Source organism: Eublepharis macularius, chromosome 2 (genome assembly GCF_028583425.1).
Source record: "Eublepharis macularius isolate TG4126 chromosome 2, MPM_Emac_v1.0, whole genome shotgun sequence".
NCBI classification, from domain to species: Eukaryota; Metazoa; Chordata; class Lepidosauria; order Squamata; family Eublepharidae; genus Eublepharis; species Eublepharis macularius.
Genome location: NC_072791.1, coordinates 21,957,455 through 21,983,231, shown reverse-complemented (window position 1 = coordinate 21,983,231; position 25,777 = coordinate 21,957,455). Strand labels below are relative to the sequence as shown.

Here is a 25,777-nt window from a genome sequence, read left to right as displayed (position 1 = left end):
GCAGGCTGTGGAGCGAATTGGAAGCAGGTCGTGGGCACCACCAGAAAGGGCTGTCACGGAGGGGGCATAGCTAACCACAAAATGTTCAGAGATTCCAAGCTAAGAGACTAATAAGAGCCCTGCTGGATCAGAACAATGGTCTGTTTAGTCAAGCATTCTGTTTTACACAGAGGCTAAGCATTTGTCTTAGAGGCCAAATAGGGCAGTGAGGCCAAGACCCTCAACTGACATTACCTCCTAGCACTAGGTTTCAGAATTTTATTGCTTCTGGATATGGAGGTTCCACTTGCTCACCATAGTTCGCGGTCCCCAACATGGTGTTCATGGGCACCACTGCTCCCACTGACACCTTTCCTGGTGTCCGCCAAGTGTTTTTAGAAAGTGGGTAGGGCTAGGTGGGGCTTTTGCAAAGCATGGCTTCTGATTGGCCTTTGGAGTATTGATTGGCTGTGCAGATTTTTAAAAACATTCCTTTGGAAGAAGTCGCTCCACAGCACAAAGATCTTCACTGTGTGACTGAAGGTAAGCTGTGGCAGCCATTTTGTGGCTGGCTTTATTTCCTGCAGCAGCCATTTTGTGACAGCCATTTTGTTGCTTTGCCCACCACACTGTGTCAGAATTCCAAATGTGCCTGCAGGTTTTAAAAGGTTGGGGGTCCCTGCCATAGCTATTGACAGACCTCTTCTTCATGAATCTGTCTAACCCCATTTGAAAGCCATCTAGCTGACAGCCATCGCTTCATCCACTGATGTATCTTCTTATGATGGAGGCAACCATTTCTGAATTGGCACTTGCTGCAGCCAGAGGTGATGCCTTCTGGCTTCTTCTAAAGCAGCCTCAGAAAGATAAAGGAAACCTAGCATTGAATCTTTGCTTTGAGGAAGAAGGATGTGGGCACCAGGAAAGCCATTTTGGCTAAGGTGCCCCTGTTTGGGATCACTGCTGTAGAATAAAACACAGAGAATGAAAAAAAAGAGCTGATGCAATAGACATGAACAAGACAACACAGAAGGCATCGAGCCTACTAAGCCCTTCTCCAGTCTTTCCTGAATTATAGTAAATTGCCATATCAGATATAATCATTTGCATCTCTACACACTGTTGAATTCTCCCATACTCCCCGCATAGGGTGGCCAGGTCCAGGTTGGGAAATTCCTGGAGATTTGGGGGGGTGGAGCCTGGAGAAGGTGGGGTGTGGGGAGGGGAGGGGCCTCAGAATGTTATAATGCCATAGAGTCCACCCTCCAAAACAGCCATTTTCTCCAGGGGAATTGATCAGTTGTAATTCCGGGAGATCTCCAGTCACCACCTGGAGGCTGGCAACCCTATCCCCCCATGAAATCATGGTGTTTATTACATGTAAAGAAGCCAAGATTTCTGTGATGTGCGTGTGTTTGTCTTTGTTTAAGTCCCTGAGACAACATGTACACACTACATCTAAAGCTTTCCTTGTAAGCCAATGGCTCATTCAGCTGATAAAGAACGACAATCAAGAGCTGGTTTTTCCTATCATACTTGCTAGTATCTATAATCCTATGAAAATGGTTTTCTGCTTGGAAATCTCCATTTCCCCACCTGTTAGTTCATGCTCTGTAAATGTTTCTAGAGAAGGTATTTGCTAACTGCTCTAAATAGTTTCTCCTTTTCATGGCCCACCTACCTGTAAGATATCAACTTCTGATCCATTAATTCAAAGACAGTCTCCAGCAGGGAAAATGCATATTGTCAGGTAGGGCAGACAATGCCAGTCTCCATGTTTAATTAAATCTTCACTCCAAAAGGCAATTGACTTCCACAAGAACATGGAAGATAACAGCGGCTCTCCTACTTGCCTGGATGGATTTTATGCGAGAGGCATTTCCTGATCTACTGTAGGGAATGTTTTGTTATGAAGATATATTTGCCTGATCATATTAATGTAGCTGAATTCTAGGTAATAATAATATTTATTATAATAATAATAGATTTATATACCGCCCTTCAGGACGACTTAACACCCACTCAGAGCAGTTTACAAAGTATGTCATTATTATCCCCACAGCAAACGCCCTGTGAGGTGGGTGGGGCTGAGAGAGCTCCTAGAAGCTGACTGACCCACGGTCACCCAGCTGGCTTCAAGTGGAGGAGTGGGGAATCAAACCCAGTTCTCCAGATTAGAGTCCCATCCTTCTAACCACTACACCAAACTGCCTCTCAAGTTCAGGTAAGTTTTGCTTCCCAAGGTTAACTACTCCCAGAAACAAATCTTGCAATGGTGGGAACTTTACAGATTTTATTTTTTTCCACCTTTCTCTTCTGTAGGGATCCAAAGCAGCTTCCACAGTTCACCTCTGCTCAATTTTTAGCACAATCCTAAATAGAGTTACTCCAGTCTCTAGTCTGGGCTTAGAGTGTAGTAACTCTGCTTAGGATTGCACTGTTTATCTTCAAAATCTTGTGATGTTAGGTTGAGTATGTATGGCTGGCCTTTGATAACCAACAGAGTGTCTCCAACAGAGTAGAGACTCAAACCTGGGTCTTTAAGTTCCTAGTCTGACACTATCCACTGTAAGTTTACAGCCTGCCCTTAATATAAAGTTATAGGGCAATGGATGGTATGGATCCCACCAAAAATTTCCCATTTCTGCTTGTGGACTTCAACAATGTCCCCCTCCTGCCAAAAATGTCATCCTGAAATGCTGCTCCTGGGGTATAGGGGACTTCTTGGAGGGAGCTGGAATTCTGCTATGGGAGGGGTAAAATCATAAAAACCATTCCATCCTTGTATAGTAATTTTTTAGGCAGAATACAACCTGATACTTAGGTGTGTGTAAAGTGCCAACAAGTCACAGCCAGCTTAGAGCAACCTCCACCGGGAGACCTGCTGTAGTAGAGTGATTAAGTGGTTTGGCTGAAAATCAGGGCTTTGCTGCTTTGAATCCCACTCCTGCCATGAGCTCAGCAAGTGGCCTTGGCTAAGCCACTCCTCTCAGCCCCAGCTGTATTGTGGGGATAATAACAACACTGACTTTGTTCACCTCGCTGAGAAGGGCACTAATCTGTCTAGAGAAGCGGTATGTGCTTTATTATTATTTTCAAGGCAAGAGATATTCAGAGATGGTTTGCCACGGCCTGCCTCTGTGCAGTGACCCTGGATTTCTTTGGTGGTCTCCCATTCAAGGACTAACCAGGGCCGACCCTGCTTAGCTTCTGAGATCTGATAAGATCAGGCTAGCCTGGGCCACCCAGCTCAGGTTGATACTTAGAAATACCATTTTAAAAACTTAATTTTATTCTAATAATTTTATAGGTTAGATCCTACAACACTGTTTTGTAATTAGCAGTGCTTTTCTCCCATGTCAGGAGACTTTTACTGGAGTAAAACACCAACATCAGCAGAGTTGTAGGATCCAATTCTCCTTCTCCTATCTTCTAACCCCACTCCCAAATATGTTTTGTTTTGTGATGGAGAAAACAAATGCTTCATTGATTTAAATATACTTTGATTTAAATATACTTTAAATATACATCTACTTTGAAATTATTGAACTGAAACAGTCTGTTTAACATTTGCCTCTACTAGTGTGAATCTATGAGAAGGCATATAGTGTAAAGGAATGCAGATGGTAAATTTGGACCTTGGTTGGTATTAAAATAGAAGGGGGCGTTTTAAATTTCACAGCCCTCCCAAATTAGTCTTCTTTGGTTACTAACGATGGCATCAATAAAGACAGTGGGTCTGCAACACTGGTAATTTTAATTAGGAACTTAGTATCAGTGGTTAAAGCTGGTAAACTAATGCTCTTTCTGATCTAGTGTGAGTTATGCCCAGGCTGCAACTCAATGGAGTAATTATTTGCTGGGACATTCAATTTCTGTGATAGTTGCCTAAGGAAGAAAATGCAATTCAGGTCCCAACTCCAGCTGTTACTTGTCCCCGAATGGGATATTTTCAGCACAACACTATCGCTAAGTAAAAGGAGGGCAGAGTTTAAACTTCCTGTTTCTTCACATATTCTTCTCTGTCACCTTGTCTTTCTTTATGCACCATGTCCTCATGTATTTCTTCTGTGATTGCATTAAAATCCTAACAATAATTTTGTTAAACGTGGCCCAACTACAGCAATTCACATCCTTACCCTCCCAGCTGATTTTTGTTTTTGGACTGCTTAAAATATAAACTGCATCAAAATCAATGAAGAGAGCAAGCAATCCTAATTCCACAGGGAATTGCTCTGCATGCATTTGGTGTATAAACACTGCCACTGCTGCAGAATGCTCCATACTTGAAAACCGCCTGCCATTTGACAGAGGATAATAAACGGTAAATGAATACTCTTTAACCCGCTCATTATTCCTAATACTGGCCACCTCGGGTATAATTGGAACACACAACCAGAGCAGATGTGTTACCCAAATAGGAGGTCTCCTTAATTAGTTGGGGGAATTAGCATTAAGGAGGCGAGAGGGGGTAACTAGGAATCTCCACCAACATTCATGGGGATCGTTCCCTTAGAAAACTTTCAAATAAATCAGGCAGATGTTCAACAGGAAAGGTTTTTTATTAAAGGAGAAATAAAAAGGGCAATAACACAAATACACACAGCACACATGCAAGGCTAACAAAGAAAATCAGGGAGGAAAATGGGAGAAAGCAGTTTCAGGGAGGGCAATAGTTACCAGTCTTGAAGAGCAGAGGTCCATGGAGGAAGCAAAATGACCAGTGTTTCTTTCTATGTCTTTCCCTCCTTCCCTTTCCTTCTTTCTACATCTTTCATTAAAATGTTGGGGTTGCCAAGTCCGACTCAGAAAATACCTGGGGACTTTGGGGACGAAGCCTATCAAAGATGTGATATCACTTTTGTCAAAGGTCAGGTGATGGCTCTTCTCAAGCTCCACCCCTTCTGATTATGTCACTTCTATTATACTGCACCAAAACCCCACCCCTTCCTGTGATGCCACTTTCAAGACACTCCCTCAAACTCACCTCTTCCTCTGAAGTCACTTCAATGCATCATGTCTTGCAGCTCTCAAACATTTGATGTTTATTCTATGTGGCTCTTACATTAAGCAAGTTTGGCCACACCTGGGATAGACTATAGACTATAGGTGAAACTACTGTTTGATGATCTGGTAAGCACTGGATGGGAAAGCTACCAGGTTTGCTGAATAGCTGTGATTAGGATAGGTGGATGAGGGGAAGTGTAGCAGGGCATTAATGGGATTAGACAAGGGTTTTCTTAGGAAACCTTGTTGTCTCTGCGACTCTCCAGGGTGTGGAGGGTCGTCAGTCAACTGCCCTCGACACATATTTTGGTAATCTTCCAGGCTCCTGCCCAGTTGGCATTCACTCTACTTTGGGCCAGGCAGTGCCTTGAACTTATGGCATAGGAGGAAGGGGTTTATGATATTCCATCCATAAGATGTCCTCTCAATGAAGAGAGGGGTCTGACTGCGAACAGATGATCCCCTATGGATATCACAAGAACCTATGAAAGGAGGTTAGAACAACATTTTGTAGGAGCAATAATTGGAAAATGTAGCGATTAAAATACAAAATCTTTAGGGCTGAAAAGTGAGCCTGGCTCCTAAATGTTTGGACTGGTTCTTAGTTCCAAATAAAATAATCTAAAAATAGTCAGGGCCTGGACCTAATCCCTTCACTTCTCGATAATGGGGATTGAACCTAGCCCTTTCTGCACAGGAAAGCAGATCCTCCAAGCCTACAGACTGCTATATCAGCATCATTTTCTATTTCTAATTTGTATCAGGTTTAATTTTTAAAATAAAAAATTAACAAACCACCAAACAATATTGTTTTAGACAGTGCTGAGGATGTGAGCGCAAATATATTTGGTCCAAATATATAACCCCCTCCCTGCCCAAAAATACCTTGTTTTTTCAGATATACTTGGGTACTGAATGATTAAGGTGCTGGGTAAGGTGCTTCGGTACTGGGTAAGGTGCATGGGAGAAAGGCAGGGCCTTTTTTGTCTGGATTCTGGCCATGCTATGGGACAGAGACAGCTCTGGTGGCTTTAGTGGATTATCTCCACCTGAATGTAGACAAAGGCCATGTTTCTTTGTAGTTTTTCCTGGATCTATCTGCAACCTTTGACTTCAGTTGGTGCAGAACGCTGATAGGGTGTATTGTGAACACTGATAGACATCTGGGGTACCAGTTTTAACTTGATAGTGTGACTGTTTTTACTTCTATATACTGTATTTTAAATTGTTTTATTGTGACTATAGCGTAACCAGCCCTGAGCCTGCTTGTGGGGAGGACAGGTAAAAATTAAGTAAATCAAATCAAATCATTATTGGGAGCTAGAAGAAGCATTAGTATCACTCCTATTTTGCATGTGATAGATATTGTCTATCACATACAAAGCTCTTCTTGGCCTTGGCCCATCTTATCTGTAGGACTGCTCCTGCTCCCTATGTTTCACCACGGCAGCTTTGCTCATCTGAACAGGGCCTTCTGCAGGTGCCACCTTGCTCATGGGCAAAATCAACAGCTGTCCATACATGTACATTCTTCGTTCCCCCATCTTATGGAACAGCCTACCTGAAGAGGTCAGGAAAGCTCCCACTCTCCTGGCTTTCCACAAACTTTGCAAGACCTACTTATTCAAGAAGGCTTTTTGATCAAATAGGAGGGCTGTACTGTAAGGAAGCTGTCTCAAAGAGATATATAAAGGGATAGGGACTATAGACTTTACTACTATGAACTGTCTGTTGTTGTAAGTATGATCGCACTGGATAGTTTCTATGTTGTTTAATATGTCAGTCTTAGAATTGCTTGTGTTTTAGCTTTTCTTCAACTCTGTATTGGATTCTTGCTAGTTTTAAATCTTTACAAATTTGCATTTATATACCCTATTACATTGTTTATTGAAATGTCTTTTAAATGGACTGTACTGACTCACACTGTGTAAACTGTTTTGAGTCTCAGTGAGAAAGGCAAATTATAAATAATGTAAATAAATAAAAACGTAAGTATAAATGAAGTAAAAAATAAACAAACAAAAATGAAGAGATTCTTGGGAATACCAGTAACCAGGTTCCATATATTTCCGACAACATTCCAAAATATCTGGGGATGGCATTTTTAAGGATCCCTGGCCTGTTTCCCCCCCTGCAACATGTCCTGGACAATGGGAGCGTGGCTCATGGGAAGCGAAAGACTCGGTCGTCCTGGGGAAGGCAACTTGTGGTCAGCTAGTCTTGACTGGCCAAGCAGAGCTGTGGGTCTGGCTGGCTCCCTCTCTACCTTTGTCGGGGCTGGGACCTTTTCCCGGGCTGTTTTTCCCTCTGTCTGCCCCTTGCGAGTAGGATGGATGGAGTCACCTTGTTCAAGAACCTGCAGAATTGGACCCCTCGGACCAATTTACTTGAGACTTGGGGGTTCGTTAGTGGACAGGCAAGCAGTAGCTCCCCTGCAATATTATTGTCACTTGGTTGAAAAACAGCCACTCCAGCTCCCCACCCCCACCCCAGGTCTTCCACAGGAAATAATGGAACCTGAATATTTCTGAAATTCTGGAAAAACCCAAAGTTGAATCCTGATGGTACTGGGGGACCTGAATATCATCAAATACGAGTATCTATGCCCTTCCCAAAATTTAAAAAAAGAACCTCTTTCCCCCAGATGCATATCCCTAAACAACTCTATTTTAAGCACTTTCATACTGTGGCTTGCTTTTATTGGCATTGATTTTTATTTGTTCTAGAGATGGCACCCCGTCTAGATGGTGCCACCTCCAGCAGGTCTGGAGAGGGCAAGGCGTACAAATTCCCTAAATAAAGGCTCTGCCATTGTGCCGCAGCCTCTCCCCATCATGGGAAATGGTATGGAAACTGCATGTGTGGTGTGGGGTTCTGGGTAGTTAGGCAGAGACAAAATGCCCTGGACGCACCTGCTCTGAGGTTAGGCTGTACTAAAGCCCAAGAGTGCTCAGCGTCATGTTTTGTTGGAGCGCTTTTCCGTAAGGAGATTTAAATGACCTCTCAGCACTGCCCCCGCCCCTGCAATAACAGAAAGGACCACCAGGAACTTTTAAAACCTCCCTCTTCTGCTTTATTGACAGGTAAATTGTTCAAAAATGTTCTCACAATTCAATAATTACAAAGACTTTAGACTTACATTTAAAAAAAAGAGTAAAAACCAGAAAACCCCCAAAGCAGTAGTGTCTGGCTCGAAGTGAGCCTCCAAGATTCTGAGAAAGTATCGTCAAACACTTAATGTGGCAAATTAAATGTCGACTAGAACCCACTCGGCTTAAACTAGAGAGATAAGTGCCTGGTCCTCTACAGTGTTTTAGGAAAGAGAATTAGCCGTTGGGATAGCGTTAGCCCATAGAAACCAGATTTTAAAACAAGTGACATCTGACTGTCAAATTGGCACAGAAGGCACACTAATGTGACTATGACAAACTGGATATGCCAGCCACGGAATTAATTACACGCCTGTTAAATGAAACATGATCACAAAAAAAAATCTTTGGAAGGGGAGGGAGTGGGAAAGAGGGACTAAATGTATAATACACGGGAAGCATGAGATTAAATACACACGCAATAGGCAATGTCACCGCTGCACGTGGGCCGTAGCAAAATATACAGGAGTGTGCTGTGCATTTTTTTCTTACATGATCAATACTTTTGATTAGCAATCATGGGGTTTTCATGCAATGAACTGGGGGTGGCGGAGGGAAGGGGGGAAGGAGTGGGGAGAAGAGGCACCCTCATATACACATCCTTCAACATTTCCACTTTGGTTATCAATAAAATAGACGGATGGTTGTGAGTACTACACAATCCCTTCGATATAAGCAGCCTTTACAGGGAACAATCCCAAGAGAACGCTAGCTAGCTAATTTATTATTATTTTTTTAAAAATGTAGTGTATGTTTTACACTGGGGGGGGAAAGCACACACATATAACCAAAAAACTCCCAAGAGGAATTACAAGTTTGTCGGAGAAGATGGCAGCAGGAAAAGTGGGAGTAAAAACCTTTTTCACAGCAGTATTTTACTTGTGTTTTAAAAGCCCTGCCCTGACTGACAACAGCTGAGGAGGTCCAAAAAAGAAAAAAGCAGGGTAAGAATAAAATGTTATTGGTAAGAGAGTTTATGTACATGACTCAAAGTCAGGAAAAAGACATTTACAATGCTGAGAATGTATTGTAATGGCTAAATAAGTGAAAAGGCCACAAACTAGAACCTCTGCTTGCATTCAACTTCCCAGCATTTACTAATAATACTGGGAATGGCCCTACAGCTTCCTACCCTTCTCCTAAACTTTGGCGGGGGGGGCATAATGAAGGAAAAGAGGAAGAATATATTTAGCCAACAATGTAAACTAAGCCCTGCTTTTACTTCCCATCCAGGAGGGTCCAATTTTTTTCCTAAAAGGATTTCCTGCTAACAAGACATTACATCATCCTATAGAAAAATAATATTCCTGACATGGCTTAGTAGTAAAAACTACCAGCATTTCTCCTCTCTCTCTCTCTCTCTTTACCTTAAGAATGAAGACCCTTTCTGGGCAGCCTTTAGTGTATGCCGTGAGAGTGAGTCACAGCTGTGCAGAAACAGATTCACCATAGGTTTAAGAATGAACAGTTATGCATTTAAAAAACAACCCCCCCCCCCCCAGTAATAAAGAATTCTTTCCTCCTCTGTATTCTTCCCCTCCCACCCCCACCCCACAGTCTGGCTATAGAATTTACTTTAGTTTGTGCAACATTAGAAATCCAGTATCAGTCTTGGCACTGTTGTTGGAGACAGTTATTGTGTTCTTGGATACTCCGTGGAGTAGCGGGTGGTCCCAAGTGGAGGGGGGGGGGGTGCGGCACAGCCGTAGTGTTATGCATCACAGGTCGATTGGTCCAGTCCATCTAATGTGAGCTGATTCCTATGTGGAGAGTTAGGACTTGGGGGCCCACTTGGGTTAGAGCTGTTGGAGGGTGTAGAGTGTTTGGTGGAATCCGAATCAGGCTATATATAAAAAGAGAGAGAAAGAAATATAGTAATGCCTTCGAGATGATGCAACATGTTTCAAACTCATGATTTTATTTTTAATGACCTTTCCGTTAGTGATACAGCTTTATAGGCCACAGCCTTAAGCCTAATTATTTTTAATGAAAGGAGACAATCAACTCAATGCTTCGTAACAAGTGTCAACTCTCCTACTAAACGCTGATGTCTGGAGGGTTCTGCACCAAGGAAGCTCCCATTCTGTGAGCAGAATACATTAGGAAACAAAGCAAGCCAGACTAATGTGTGTGTGTGTTCTGGTAGCACGATTTCCTTCAGACTCACCTGCATCTGTCTGCAGCAGATCCATCTCTTCCAACATGGGTCTCTGCCACTTGTGGCTCAAAGAGATGGAGCAATTTAAGGAGGGTGCAATTTATTTAAAGAGAGTGCTGAACAATTCCCTGCGTGTCATCCTTACTCCTGCAATCGCTCTCTTGATTGTCTTCTGGGGGCTCTAAGACAGGAAATGAGCCTAGCTGGGAAGGACCACGCTCTGGCCTGGGAGAGTGGCAGCGAAAGGAGAGATGGCAGGCGGGTAAAGGCTTAGGAGGGGGCAGGAGGATGCCGAGCTAGATGGAACCTCTGGCCTGATCCAGCAGGGCTTGCATGGTGCTCTTTACAAGGCTGATTCCAGGTAGGTTTTCACCCCGAACAAGGTATGCCACCTATCCCCTTCTGGGCCTGTGCTGCTAATGAGCCAGGTCCAAGTCAAGACCTGGCTAGTTAAGACACAGTCTCCTTCTCTGTGCTGATAACTGGGAGCGAGCTGAGCCCTATTTGTTGGTATTACCCTGAATGGCTGCTTGGGTGGGCTTGGCTGGAGAATCAGCCCTGGTTAAGTTTTGAAAAGGAGACTGCTGCTGACCATTCAGCTAGGAGCTCTCTGCCTGAACCCGCTACACTGAGTCCCCCATCCCTTTGCTCTTCCTTCAATTCCCTTCTTAAAACCCACTCTTTATTCTGTACCTGCTAGAAAACCCACACCTGATTCTGAACAAAACCCCTCTCCCTCCTCCATCTGTTCCCTGGCTGGTGGGATCCCAGCTGCCAGGGTGGGGGGCATGTGCGCACAAGAGTGGCAAAAAAGAAAGGGTTACAGCGGCCCCGAATCCTGGCCCTCCTCTCCACTCCTGACTACAGCCTTCAAGGCAACTTTGATCCTTTTATGAATGGGCTGGCCAGTGAGAATCACATAGCAATGCCTCTTGCCTAATTTGGTCCCGAGTGTGATGGAAAGGCAAAATCAGCTCTCCCTGCAACAAGCCAATGAACTGCTCATGCAATGGCCCTGGGCAGCCCAAGAGGAACTGAAGAATTATGAAGGCAACACAGAAAAGAGTCAAATGTTGCCAGAAAGGCTGGAAATGAAGCTCAGAAATAAGGTGCTTTGCTGGACGACCCCTTCAGGCGATTAACCCCACTGCATCTTCCAGTCACTCTGGTGGTTACTGGAATTCTGCATGCAGGCCTTCCTTTTCTCTTAGCTGGCTGCTTGGCCTGTTTCCCAGTTATTCTGGAATGCAGTTAAACTCTTAACAATGCACAGCTTCACAGAAGAACTGCTACTGTGGCAGCCAATTTAATTGGGGGGAGACAGAATTTATTTTTAGCCAATAGATTAAAAGGCGATATCACTGAGAGATACGGTTCACAAGATTTCGCAGAGTTGTAAACAGCAAGTTTGGCTTGAATGCAATTATTTAGACAAGATAAGCTGGGAGAGATGCGGTAAGGCAACAAGCCACGGAGAAAGAACATCCTGGAGGTTTGTATTTCACAATCTGTACACACGCACACAGATACTCACACCAAAATATGAGCATGTAAATTGTATGCAGGCATAAAATGAGACCTCCATTCTGGCCAGCGAGGGGGCAGCGGCAAGCAACACCAGTTTTAGTTACCCGTGAGTAGACCACAGTGTTATGACTGCTGCAGCTGGCACAAAAGGAAAATACCATGCAAACAGCTCTTTAGGACATGCAGTACAGACTGGGTTGGATCCAGCAGAGGACTGCTGCAGGGGTGTGAGTGTTGTGCTGATCCCCTCTCCCCAAGAAGGCTTCCAACTCCTCCCCTCGTGCTGTTCCTGGGAGTCTTCAGTTCCCCAGAAGCAGCATAAGGGGAGGGGGGGGCATTCTAGGCTTCAGTGGGAAGGGAGGATGTATGACAGCTTTATTCCACTAACAGAAGTTCCTTCCTTCAGTTGGAATTTCCAGTGGATCAAAGTCACTGAGATTTTTTTTTTAATAAGCTGATTTTGCTCTTTTGCATACCGAACCCTTTCGCAAGACCAGATATAACACAAGTCATTCTAAGGCAGGGCTTTTTGCTAGGAATCCTGACAATGATCAGTGGGTATGTAAGAGGCTTACTTAGCAGTATACTGTTTTCTTTTATAGAACTTGAAAAAGAAGTTCTATAGGCACATGCAAACCCTCACTTTCAGCCAGGACGAGTTTTCCAGGCAACCTCCTCTCCAAGGCTGCCCATCCAAGACCTAGAGGCCTTTTTTATCTCACTTTTCCCAAAAGCTCAAGATGGCTCAAACCTATAAAACCACAACGCTTCATCCCTATCATTACTGCCTCGGATTCCCAGACTGCTGCACTTCCCACAGATGCGCTCAATGTCCTCCCAAACCAGCTACTGTCAATGCCTAACAGGACAAGGTAACCACAGCAGGGGACAGAAAAAGGTTCTTGGTGGGTCCCATGAAGAACCTGGATCCTCCAGCAAATGCTGCATTACCACTCTGAAATAACGACTACTAAAAACCAGGGTGAGATAAAAGGAAAGTGTGCGAGTTAATCCCCTCAGTAGGGAACAAAGGCCTCAGTTCGGTTTTAGAGGCTTCACATGTCTGCACTTATGTACACATATCATAGAAGGTTAACCTGGGATAAAGAATTAGGGACAAATTTCACGATTTCGAAATCTAAGGTGGGAGAATAATTAGGTTAGCAAGGCAGCTGGGTTAAGAAATCCGTATCGTTCATGTCTTATCAATTATTTTTCATACTTTCAAGACAGCTCTACATCCAGCGTGTGTGTGTGTATTCCAATCATTTGTTTTCCTGTGAATCAATACGAAGTTGTTCATGTATTTTGCAGCAATGGGGACTTGGAGGCTTCTTTGGATAAAGATTCCTGAATCTACAGGGCATGGAACTCTTGAACTGGCTTATGCAGCATGTGTCTGTAACCAATTGGCTGGTAACATATGTAGACGGGGCTTCCCGTTCAATAGTTAGTGCCTGCTTCTGACTGTCTCCTTTGGTGGTGGTGACAGGGAGATATAAACAGATCTCACCTCTTTGTCAAACTCCTGCTCCGGATCCGACATGCTCCGCAAGGGCATGGCTGCTCCCAAATCACCCCCACCTGCAATACAAAGACATTTAAAAATCTCCACTGTAAAAAAAATAATAATCCAAAAACACAGCTTTATAAATGGATCGGTTTCCATCCTTACTTGAAGAGGGCCAAGAAATGTAGCTTTTGTTTCTCTGTGGTGGCTGGCGTGAAATGTTGGTCGTGGGAGGACAAGCCTTTTCATCTTGTGAAGACGGCAGGACACTCTGCAGCAGAAATGGAAGCGCAGTCAATCACAAGAGACATTTTTAACAGAAGTTCCTTTTCTGTGAAACTTTTAGTAGAGTTTTTTTTTTAAAGGAATACTGCATTTGCAGTGTTGTTGCGTAGGGTGGCATTCATACAAAACGTGCCTTGCTGAACCGAAGAAAGCCCAGATAACACAAAGCTATTCCTTACCCACAAAACCAAGTACCCCTACCACCTGTCCATGCCTAAAAGTCAGCCCAAGTTCGATCCAACTGCTGGAAGCAAGGTAACTGAAACCTCAAACAAGCATGAGTAGAAGAATCACACACAACACTTCTCTAACCAACTATTTCTTCTAAATGTAGCGGAAGCAACAAAAATAATTCCCATGAGAATCTTGTTGCTTTTCAATAAATCCATTTACTGGTTTATTGTCATAGGTGCAAATCAAACAGCACTCACAGTGGAGTCTGATTGCAAAATATACGTTGATGTTTCCCAAATGCAGTAATTGTTCTTTTTGGGGGGCTGTGATATATTTGACAATAAATAGTGACGGTACTAATAAAGACTCAGGGAGCTTCTCCCTTTGCCACCAGCTATTGGAAGGATGTATAAAAACCCTACCTGGACTAGGACAAGAAGGTACTAGAGAAGAACGTGGTTTAGTTTTAGCAGCCAACAACATGCTGTCATGTGCACGGGATTCAGGGCAGCGAGCAGAAGCTCAGACTATTAGTCCCCCTACCCTCAAACACTTGCTTTAATGCTGGCAGAGGCATGACACAGACAATATTGCCCACTTCAGTTCCTAAAGAGCTGCTCCTACCCTTGCTACAGAAGCAGAGAAGGGACAGGAAGAGGAAGAAAGCAGTGAAGAGGAGGAGGAGGAGGAGGAATGGTCACGCTGGAGAAAGATTTCAGCAGAGACAGGGCTCATGTGATAGACGTGCTCAAAGCCTGTTGGAGGTGATATCAGAGCAGAGTGTCGGGAGGATGAAGGGGAAGGAAATTCGCTCTGTTATTTTAGACAAGACAAACAAGAAAAAGGAAGGAGGAGAGAACGGTTATTCAGAAAAACACGACTGCACTCCTGGCAGCGATGCTTGCTGACTTTCAGTCTCCCTGTGGGGGCGTATTCTTCTTTTAAGCCAGCTTAGACGACAATCTAATGGGACATCATTCCATGCCTGGGTGCAAGGAACAGGAATTCGGCTTGCAACATTTCCCTCTCCTGCTCCCCTCACTGTGGGGGGGCTTAGGATGATCAAGGGAGGGGTTCCGAATGCAAGACCAAGGCCCACTCCTGGAGACATTCCCGGCTTTAGCATGTGGGAGAACTGGCATCTGAACAGAGCCTTAGTCTCGCCCTGGGCTTGATTAAAAACTAGGGTTGCCCTTTAGAAAGTGCGTAGCAGTTGTGTTCATACTTTAAAAGTCCTCTGCCAGATTGTCCATGAAGATTTATGGGACGTAGCTTAGCACAGACTGACGTCAACAGTTCCTGAGGAACAAAGCAAAACAAAAAAGACTTTACCAGTGGGAGGTCCATAAGCACTTGCATTCCATCTCCTGGTCCCATATGAGCCACATGGTTGAAATTGGTTGGGTTAGAAATCATTTTGGATCTGAGTTCAGGGTCTCGGAGCATCTCTCTGAAAGCAAGGAATGACAGAAACGGGAGGCATAGGATACACAGATTCTCTGCAGCCATAAGATGGGTGGAGGGGAACAGAGAGGGATTTGGGGCTCACCGCCTTTGCTGCAGTCTCTCTTCCTCAGGAACTTTAAAGACAAATCTTCTTTTGCTTCGCGTGCGAAGCATTTGCTTTTTGCTGTTATCGGATGTTTCTGGTACACTCAGGGCCGTTCCTGCTGAGATGGGGTTACATCGCGAGGTTACAAAGACTAGGATGTGCCAGGAAGTCTGCATGAGCCCTCGTCTTATGAACGGGGCTTGCTGACGTGTCATTCAACGTGTCATTCAACAGATATAAGCCACCAGTAATTTTTGTAGGTGGAACAAACACCTCTTATGCTTTCCTTTTCACTGCCTATTAAAATGTCAGTTCAGGACCAGCATAACCCCCCCCCCCCACACACACACACCTGAAAAAAACAAAAAACAAAACAGTGCCTTTAACTAGAAGCCCTACCCATTAAAATGGCACTCTCCAATCAAAGCTTTAGTTGCTGAAACCACCACTTAAAAGCATGCACCTCTAATTTTACTTCCCCTCCCCTTTCACCATCACACTCCAACACAATAAAATGCAATTACAGTATCAAGTACTATTCTTCATCATGCCATTATCCCCTCTCCCAAAACACTAACCTGAAAACTTATTCTTGAAATAGATTAATCGAGAAGGTTCACAGCTAAGCAGATTCAGCGTGCCTGTCACATTTAGCGGTCTGATCTGTTACAGAGGCGAAGACAGAGAAGCATCAATTCCTCCATCACATATCACAAAGAATTTTTCAAGAAAACTGAGCAGGTATTTCAGTGCATGGAAAAGAGGCAAGCTACCTACCCTTCTTAAGCCAATAGTCTGAACCCATTCCATAGTGTTAACATCAAAGACATCCACACCGTATTCACTGTAGACTGTTAAATAGAATGAATTGCAACCTAGAGAGATCACACACACAAAAAGTTGACATGCTTGCTTAACATCAGAGGATTTGAGCACCACAACTGTTGTTCCTCAAGCACAAACAGTTGGCCAAAGCCCTCTCTTGCTATGTTTATCTCTCAATAGAGAAATTAACCTCCATCCGGAGTTTGCTCCGTTTCAGACCACAAGGAGAAACTTGCCTGATGGAATATTCCCCCATGAATAAAAGATGCCTTCCTATAAAGCATATCCCCCTCCCCCACAAATCAAGCCTGAATCCTTCTTCCTGACTAGTCGTTTTCTAGGTTGATGTCCCCCTCTCATTTGGTAGAGGAGCATTAAATCATGCAAGCCCCCATGTGGACCAGTAGTTTGAAAAGGCACGTCACAGACACAGAGTTTCCATCACTGCGCTAATCTTTAAATGCAACTCTTACAAGCCATTATGAGGCAAACCATTTAGCTACAAAGATTTTGTTGCTCAAATTCACATAAATAATTACTGCTTACACAGGACACTTAAGGACAAAAGTCCGATACTATCCCAGGCTCTCTCAGGCCCAGCCTACAACACTACCCACATTTCTGAAGTGTGATTTTTAACTCATTGAAGATGGGAAGAGGCTCTTGCTTTTCTGCACAGACGGATTGCGAGGCAACAGAAAACAAATATTCACAAGGCAAACGCACGAACACACAAAGCTTCCTTATATTGGGACAGATCTTCAATCTATCAAGGCCGGTATTGTCTACTTGGTCCGGCAGTGGCTCTCCAAGTTCTCAGGCTGGACTTTCACATCTCCCACTAGCTGACCATCTCAACAGGAGATACCGGGGGCAAGTCCTGGGCCTTCTGCACGCAAAGCAGACTCTCTGTCACTGAATCACAGCTCCTCCACCTAGTTGGTTGCTACCCACAGGACTTAGTGCATTCTTTTACAATGCCAGTTCAAATGTCCATTCCACGTGGAGCCCAGGAAGTAGGATATAAGCTACACCTAGTAATCAAAACAACAAGTGATGCTACACATATTTGTTTCTTTTTCAGAAAACATACAAGTTGCTGAGTTATCTACATAAAAAGACCTCGGGATTAATATCTAAACAACAAGCTGCCATATACCTATTTGAGAGATGTAAACCTGACTGACTGACTTTCTAAACGGAAGATAATGAGAAAAAAAAAGAACGGAAGAACTAGGCAGCACGAACAGGCCCTTCTCTATTGCGTTCTCCATGTACGTTGGAGTCAGGCAAAAAGACCTATTTCTGTGTCAAATTTTCCTGAGTAAATAATGAGGAGAAAGGGAGGAAGTGCTGGAGTTAGCTTATTCGTTCCCTGAAGGGAAAGAATGAGAATTCAAGAAGTAATGGGGTTTCCCAAAAGGAAGTACGATGAGTTGAGGCATCAGGAAACTGTTCACAAAACATTTCTTTCCAAAGTAATTGACAGTGAATCAAGGCAACCAGTTCCTCCTACTACGTGATGGAGTCCCTCACGGTACAGAAAGTTTTTCATGTGCAACAGTGTCTTGTTAATTGTGCTTTAGACGGCTTTGAAAAACCTGGTATTTGTCCTGCCATCCCCAAACCTGCTGGATGAGACTAAAAAGTCTAGATTCTGTTTCCATCAGTGATCAGTCTGATGGCAACAATCCTACCCCTTCTGCTCTCAACATTTGGATAGTGAAGGTTTATAGCTCTGAACATGGAACTTCAACGTAGCAAGCATGGTGCAGTGCTTACTGTGTTGGACTAGGATCTGGGAGAGCCAAATTCAGATTTGTTCTTGACGTGAACAACCGACAGCTTGTTTGGAAAGATTGTTTTCCAAAGCGGGGAAAACAATCCAGAATACCTGAAACCCAAAGCGGCAAGCCACTTTGGGATTTGGGTACTTAAACTGCTTCGGTATGCTCCGTTAACATTTGAAGCACACTGAAGTGAAAGAGCTGGGGGAAACTTTGTCCCGGCCGAGTCCTCCACCCCCCTTGCTCCAGCTGACTAGTGGTGCCCACCAGTCAGTTGGAGCAACAGGCAAACTTAAAGTGCCCTTTGCACTGCTCGAGATCCTCCGCCTCCCATGGGCCAGCTGAAGTGCGGAAAGGGCCCTTTAAACTTCAACTGGCCCACGGGGGGGGGGGGAATCCCCCTCTCTCAGACCAGCTGTAGCGTGAGAAGGGCCCTTTCCCTTCCGCTTGCAAGTGACAGGGAAAGGGCCCTTTAAACTTCAGCTAGCCTGCAAGGGAGGGGGGAATCCTCCTCCGCCAGTCAGCTGGAGTCAGCCACAGGGTTTGAAAGTGCCCAAAGCTTCCCGAAGTGTCCCAAATCGCTTTGGGAAGCTTTGATTCGGCATTTCCAAATCAAGGCCAGCATGCTGGGCCTGATTTGGAAATCTTGAATCTTTACAAATACGGTCTGATTTGAGTATTTATCCCGAATTGCAAACCCAAATTGCATACCCCTAGTACGAAGCATCCAATGTGTGATAACAAAATCAGGGGAATTCATGCCGAACTAGCAGTGCATCTAAATTAATGAAAACTCTTGTCCAAGCGACATTTAAACTATGGACTGAATCCAGCCAATTGTGCTGCACAACCTTGCTCTGTTTCCCTCCTTAATACAGCCCCCATTCTACATGGCTTTTGTCTGTGTAGGTCCCAAGATCCCCAGCACAACCTTTTTGGTGGTCGTCCCCCTCCCCTTTTCACCAGAGGAAAAGCTGCTTGAAACTAACCCTCTAATTGTTAAGGGAGGTACAGAGAGTTATTTGCTGATTATTTTCAGACGAGTCAGCAACAGAGGTACAGCAACAGAAAAACATATACATACTACAGGCAGTAGGAGTTGCAGGCCACATTAGCTCCTGCATGCGTGACCTTCGACCTTGGGCATCGACGTACACTCCCAAATGGCTGAAGCAAAGCAGGTACTCCTCATTGCTGAGCTCCACAGCACAAAGGGCATCAAAGGACTGTTGTGAGAGGAAGGCAAGTGAAGGGTCATTGGGATTTACCAGGTTTACAGATTGTCCTTCCCCCTGGATGCTCAGCAGAGAGAAACCAGACTGGTAGCCTACACAGAGCCTGTCCTTGAATACCGCCATCCACTGTATATTGCCAGAAGCCTGGATTTCACTGAACTTTTTATGGAAAGGCTTAGTCCTGTGAATCTCATAGCAGAGAACCTGCCGCTTGACCGCCACAAACAAACTTGTCCACGAGCTCTTCTTCAGTGTCCCTGTTGTAATGAACTGGCAACCTTTTGTTTCCGGAAGCTTGACGTCAAAGCTTCCTTCCGATCCATCCAGGGACGACCATGGATACAAGTGGACGTGATGATTCCGACCACAGATAAGGATAATTATTTTCTCTTTTGGAGCGAGTTCTATCTGGTAAACTTTCTTGCAGTCGGCTGCCCGGACTATCACTGTGAGAAAGACAACAGGTCTGGTGAGTAAGTGACAGGAGGGTGGAGCGACCCAGCCATACCAAGCATGAACAATTACTTAGCATTCAGGCACATGTCCACAAGAGTTAGAAGCAGGGGTAACATGATATTCTAGGATTTATCTGTCAACCCTCTTAACCAATACAGAAGCAGCACTCACTACTGAGCACAGATAGGAGGATTTCCATTTTGCGCAGTCTTTATTCCATCCATCTTCATTTATACCCTGCCTTTCTCCCCAATGGGGACCTAAACCTGCTTACATCATTCTCCTCTCCTCCGTTTTATCTTCACAACCCTGTGAGCTAGGTTAGGCTGAGAGCGTGACTGGCCCGGGGTCACCCAGCAAGCTTCCCTGGCAGAGTGGGGATTCAAACTTGGGTCTCCCAGATCTTAGACAAACACTTCAACAATTATACCACACTGGCTCTCAGTGTGACTACTTTTACTAGAATCCCCAGGTTCCCCCCGTCAGTTTTAAATTCACAAAAAAGCATGCACACTCAGGATCTTGTTAATGACTAAGACATAACTATCAGTGTTTCACAAACAAAAATACAAGTATTTGCTTAAAAGCACAAGGATTTCCTTGTGGATCCAGAACTTTTTATAAAGATAGAGCCCAGCTTGTCTACCCAAAACTGGCCCGTGCCCCCAGTATCTACTCTTTTTCCTACCTTTGCAGTACACCAAACACATATTTAAAGTTCCCACCATTTACACACAACGCTTCCACTTTCTTTGTATCAGAAGAAAAGCAAATACAGTTCACATTACATCCAGGAGGTCAACATGTCTTGTGACTTTCTCTTGCTAATAACCCCTACTTATAATGAAATATAATAATGAAAATGCATCTCTTAGTGCTTAGAGGGAAAGCATTTTCATTATTAATGAAGAAAAGAAACAGGAAGTAAGATACTGGAAAGAAGGGAGAGGGGCAATGAAAAATTAAAGAGAATATTCAACAATCCTTTAACTGAGTTGGAAATGTCTGATGGCAGAATGCACACATGCTAAGTGAAAAAGGAAAAAAAAGGAAGGAAGATGTAAAAGCCAGATTCTAGAAAAAAAACTAGGATTAAACTGTGCTTTTAAAAAAATGAAATCTTAGAAGATATGAAACATTAATGCCAGATATAATGCCGGATATGAATATTAACTAAATGTCACATGAATTAATCCCATGAAAGCAGAACACAGTAGTTTAGCTCTGAACTTGCTTCTAGAAATGCAAACATTAAAACACTCAACATGACTTAAAATGGTGGAAAACCTGCACACAAGCAAAATAAGCATGTGGCATAGGTGTATTGTTCAGTAGCAGGCACGTGTGTCTGCAGCAAATGGACCACTGGATGGAATGGGTGGCTGCAGCACGCCTTCTGTATCCACACCCTGCCTTTTTTATACTGGACGCAGCCAGGCTGATGGCAGTATGGGGATGTTCAAAGGATTAGGCACATGCAGATGTACAGAATATGGTCACAGTAATACGGACACTGAGGGGAAGGGCTGTATGTAGTGATAGGTGGTGGTGGAGAATCGGGATTCTGTTAGGTCCTTTGGGGGAGGGTCCTCTATACCAGCGGTTCTCAACCTTTTGGATATGGTGACCCGTAAGTCCAAATTTTCTTGGTACAGTGACCTATCAAGGGCTGGCCCAAGGTTTTCTGGTGCCCTAAGGAAAGTACGATTTTGATGCCCATCTAGTCCAGCATTCCATTTTCTACAACAGCCAACAATATGTTTTTGAGAAACCAACAAACATCACATCCTATTATGAACCTCAGGCAAGTGGCATTCTAAAATACACAGCCTTTGAATATGAGGGCTACACTCCAGCCTTTGACCACCCTGTTCTTCTCCATTACTCCCTCTAACCCCCTTTAAGATTCAAAGAAACTCACTCTAATAACCATCAGGACATATTTTACTCGATTTTTTATTGATCAATCTGTACATACAGTGAAGAAAAAAATTCAGCGAATGTTTCCAGGATCAGGGCTTCATTTCCAAAATACAGGTCAACGCCTTGCATCAAATGAAACGGTGAAGCTGGTTTTTATAGGAGCTACTTCACACAATTTGTATTATTGTGAAGTTACTAATTGGTAAATGGCTCTCCCCACCATTACTGCTGGAAAGGGTGAGAAAAGCAAGAATGTAAAAAAGGTGGCAGGAAGGAAGAGGAAAGAAAGAGATCAATGCAAAGGGTAGGGCGGCCATTAGGGAGGGCTGGCTTGCGACCCACTTTCAGAGGCTTCGCAACTGGGTCCTGACCTACAAGTTGGGAAACACTGCTCTGTACCCAGACACTTCATCCTTAGTGCAAAGTGAATTATATCCTAAGAATTTATGATGCAATTAAACCTTCACAGGACAAAAACAATACAGTTACCTCCTCACATAGCCTCGGGCCCTGTGTACAAGTTCTGTACATGCTAGATAGTCTCTGTCATGGTGCAAAACCACTGATCTAGTGCAAACGGACATGCTAGTGTAAGAGGAAGCAAGCTCCACAGCAGACACTATCTAGTGTGCAAAGAACTTGTTCATTGGATCCAAGCCATAGTTCCTGTCTCAACAGCACAACTCTGTTCGTATAAACGTTCTGTTCAACAAGAGTGCCTTATTAACATTTAATGAATTATATCCCACTAACTTCCTCTGTAGTGACAAAGCAAAAAGAAACTAGAAAGGATTCTCTTTCTCTCTCCGTTTCTTTGTTTCTCTAACCCTTGATCACATCAAAGAAACAAACCCATACACTCAATGACAGAGTGGAGTACTCCGGGACAAAGCAGATCGCTCAGTTTATTCACATCTAACAGTTTAAATACCAGGAAGCCTCCCAGTTACATGCATTTGAGTCTTGTTCATCCTAATCCGTTGCCAAGTCACTCAGTATTTAGAAGCACAATGTACTTTATGAAACACCTTGGCTAAAGCCAACAGAAACAGGCACGAGGCATCCAAAGTAATACTTGCTGTAAAAGACAGGATCAAAATACCAAGAAAACAATTTAGCAAAACCCAGGCCTTTTTTTTAAGGGGGAACGCGGTGGAACGGAGTTCCGGAACCTCTTGAAAATACTCGGCAATAGTGCTTGAAAATAATATTATTTCAAAGAATCCTGTGTATTTTTTCCTCATTTCCCTCTTGAGAGTTCCACCACCTCTTTTCCCAGAAAAAAAAACCCCTGACAAAACCTATAGGCCAACGATAGTTAGAGCATACACACCTGTTTTGGTTTACTTTTTAATATTTGGTTAAAGGCAAAATGCGGATGGAACTTATACTCTGCTATTCATTAGCTCCCTAGCCAACATCACATACAATTATTTCTTTCAGGGATGTGCAAGGCGAGTCCATAATCATACTCTTGGAAACAACCCTGCAGGTGTCACTAAGGCTGTTAAAATAAGAAGATCTGTAGAATATGGCCACAGGACGTACAAAAATAGCTGATAACCAGAGGGGGGAAAGGGAGCTGGCATTTATTTTTAGTCCACAAACCAGTTATTCATTCAAGATCTTCAGCTTTCTGAAAGCCTGTTGACAAGCCATAAGGACATTTCACTGCCAGTGCAATAAATAAAGAGGACACGGGAAGAGAAATGGTCTATCCGAAAGCCACCGTAGTCTTCTGGACAGACAAGCAAGAGAGAAGAACCATTCCTGTAGCCCAGAGAAATTGTACTTGCTTCCAATTATTCACTGGCTGAAGAACGCACACTGAGCAAAGGACTAGGCCAGCCAACAAGTCCTTCTTCATTTTCACTGCTGACATTTCAGGAGCTTTCAAAAGTCATGCTTATTTTATGGCTCTGGCCATCAAAAAAGGGAAAACGTCAACTCAGCAAAGAAGGCTTGTATAACCAGCAAACCAATAAAGCCCACAGTCATGTACGGTGGTCCCACACAGGACAGCCATGGCAATCACAGTGTCAGACTAGGTTCTGGGAGGCCAGGTCAATTCCCCGCTCTGCCATGGAAGCGTGCTGGGCTAATCCCACACTCTCGGCCTAACCTCCCTCACAGGACTGTTGGAATGATCAAATGGAAGAGAAGAATCATAAAATCATATAGTTGGAAGAGATCTCCAGGATCATCTAGTCCAACTCCTGCACAATGCAGGAAATTCACAACTACCTCCCCTCACACTCCCAGTGATCCCTGCTGCATACCCAGATGGCAAAAAATCTCCCGGATCCCTGGCCAAACTGGCCCGGAGAAAATTGCTTCCTGACCCCAAAGAAAAATGATGTAAGCGATTGGGGTCCCCCACTGGGGAGAAAAGTGGAGTATAAATATAGTAAATGGCTCAACAAGCCTCTTCTTGCTTGCTTGGGTACATAATTGTGTGCGCACACATGTGTGAGAGGGACAGGACTTGCTTGGGTGCAACAGTTGCCTTGTGTGACCTGTGTTTGGCGTGCCAAGGCACAATCTACACAGAGTCCTTCATTAAAATCTTTATCACTACCATTTCAATTTCTCACACAAGTAGTGTGCTAGCTATTGTTTGCTGTACTAAGGTCAAACAAAAAAAACTGTTTGCCAGTTCTGTTACATTTCCTGCCTCACAGTCAATAGTACTGGGCAAAGGTTCCAACTGCTATGACTAAAGCACGTTAAGTAACAACAACATTCGATTTATATACAGCCCTTCAGGACAACACCCTCAGAGTGGTTTACAAAGTATGCTATTATTATCCCCACAACAATCACCCTGTGAGGTGGGTGGGGCTGAGAGAGCGCCAAGAAGCTGTGACTGACCCCAAGGTCACCCAGCTGGCTTCAAGTGGAGGAGTGGGGAATCAAACCCAGTTCTCCAGATTAGAGTCTCGATCTTAACCACTACACCAAACTGAAATCTTCTTGCACTTTGCCACTGTAGTGTTCAACGGAGCATGGATATATACACGGGGTAACTGGCAGAACCCAACACCTCACCAAGTTGTGCAAACTTCAAGGTCATCAACACCACTTAGATGGCAGTGTCTGTGTGGTATCAGTGTTCAGTGCTGGTGCAGCACATCCATGTTTGTGGAGTTTGAGGAATAAACCAGTGAACTTCCAACCCAACAGAGATCTGCCCTTAACTGATACTGCTGGAACACAGAAGAGGTCAATTGACTAATGTTCTGCCATGTTTAAAAGCAGCTGTATTATAGTGTAAAGGTTGGATCCAGACTAAGTTTTCCCCTAACAGAAGGCACTTCTGCCAGCAGAACAGAACTCCCCTGCCTCCTGACAACACTACACAGAGATGGAGTCAAAACTGTTCTGTGGAAAAGAGGGGTGGAAAGTAACAAGGCTACTTTGCTGGCTGTTTGCCCTGCAGAAGGACTCAAGGTGTGAATGCAGAGGTCAAGCACTGAGCAATACTGGCTACAGTCCATTAATTTCACACCAGGAATAAGAGCTGCACTGTAAGCAAAATGGGAAGAAGCGTAGTGGGAACTGGAGATGGGAATTACAGCTTGTGAAAGAAAAATTGAAGAACTGGTGTAAAAAAATGGAGCGCTTTCTCTTGGGTGTTCAGATTTCCTTTTTATACCACGATGCCTCCTGCTACTGGAAGTCAGAGGTTTTACAATTTATTATTATTATTATTATTATTAGTAGTAGTAGTAGTATTCAAGATGGGTAGCAGCAGAAAGGAGCAAGAGTCCAGTACCACCTATAAGACTAACAAAATTTGTGGTAGCTTTCGTGAGTCACAGATTCCTTCTTCGGATATCACAAAAAAAAAGCGAACACGATGTGGTAGCTTTCGTGAGTCACAGATTCCTTCTTCGGATATCACGAAAAAAAGCGAACACGATGTTCGTTGTTCGTTGCCATCCACGAACAGGGAATCACGAACAACCACGAACATGTTTGTGGGAGGGAGGGGGGAGACTTGGAAAGGAAGAAAGTTCCCTGCACCGTTTGCAAACAGCGGGGGGAACCTCCTTCCCTTCAAAGTCTCCCTCCTTCCAGCCGGGTTTCCCTGACAAGTAGCTAAGTGGGGGATTTAAATGTCCCTCTTCCTGCACTGCGCAGCAGCAGGGAGAGGGAAATTTAAACCCCGGCAGACTGCAATCAGCCCTTGTCAGGGAAACACCTGACA

The 25,777-nt window shown here is 44.1% G+C and overlaps 1 protein-coding gene across 4 annotated transcripts in view; it reads right to left on the bottom strand.

The window, feature by feature from the left end:
* Positions 1-8,033: 8,033 nt before the first annotated feature.
* Positions 8,034-25,777, bottom strand: part of CDC42BPB (CDC42 binding protein kinase beta) — a 144,384-nt gene continuing 126,640 nt past the window's right edge. For 2 of the 4 annotated variants that reach the window (XM_054972907.1, XM_054972912.1), the window contains 8 exons: positions 19,038-19,634; positions 16,119-16,216; positions 15,920-16,004; positions 15,339-15,459; positions 15,122-15,239; positions 13,496-13,601; positions 13,334-13,404; positions 8,034-9,978 (listed from right to left, as the gene is read on the bottom strand). In XM_054972907.1, coding sequence (XP_054828882.1) covers positions 9,847-9,978; positions 13,334-13,404; positions 13,496-13,601; positions 15,122-15,239; positions 15,339-15,459; positions 15,920-16,004; positions 16,119-16,216; positions 19,038-19,634 — 1,328 coding nt within the window. In that variant the 3' untranslated portion in view covers positions 8,034-9,846. The remainder of the gene's footprint in view (positions 9,979-13,333; positions 13,405-13,495; positions 13,602-15,121; positions 15,240-15,338; positions 15,460-15,919; positions 16,005-16,118; positions 16,217-19,037; positions 19,635-25,777) is intronic. The other 2 variants (XM_054972911.1, XM_054972913.1) reach the window with 1 other exon arrangement.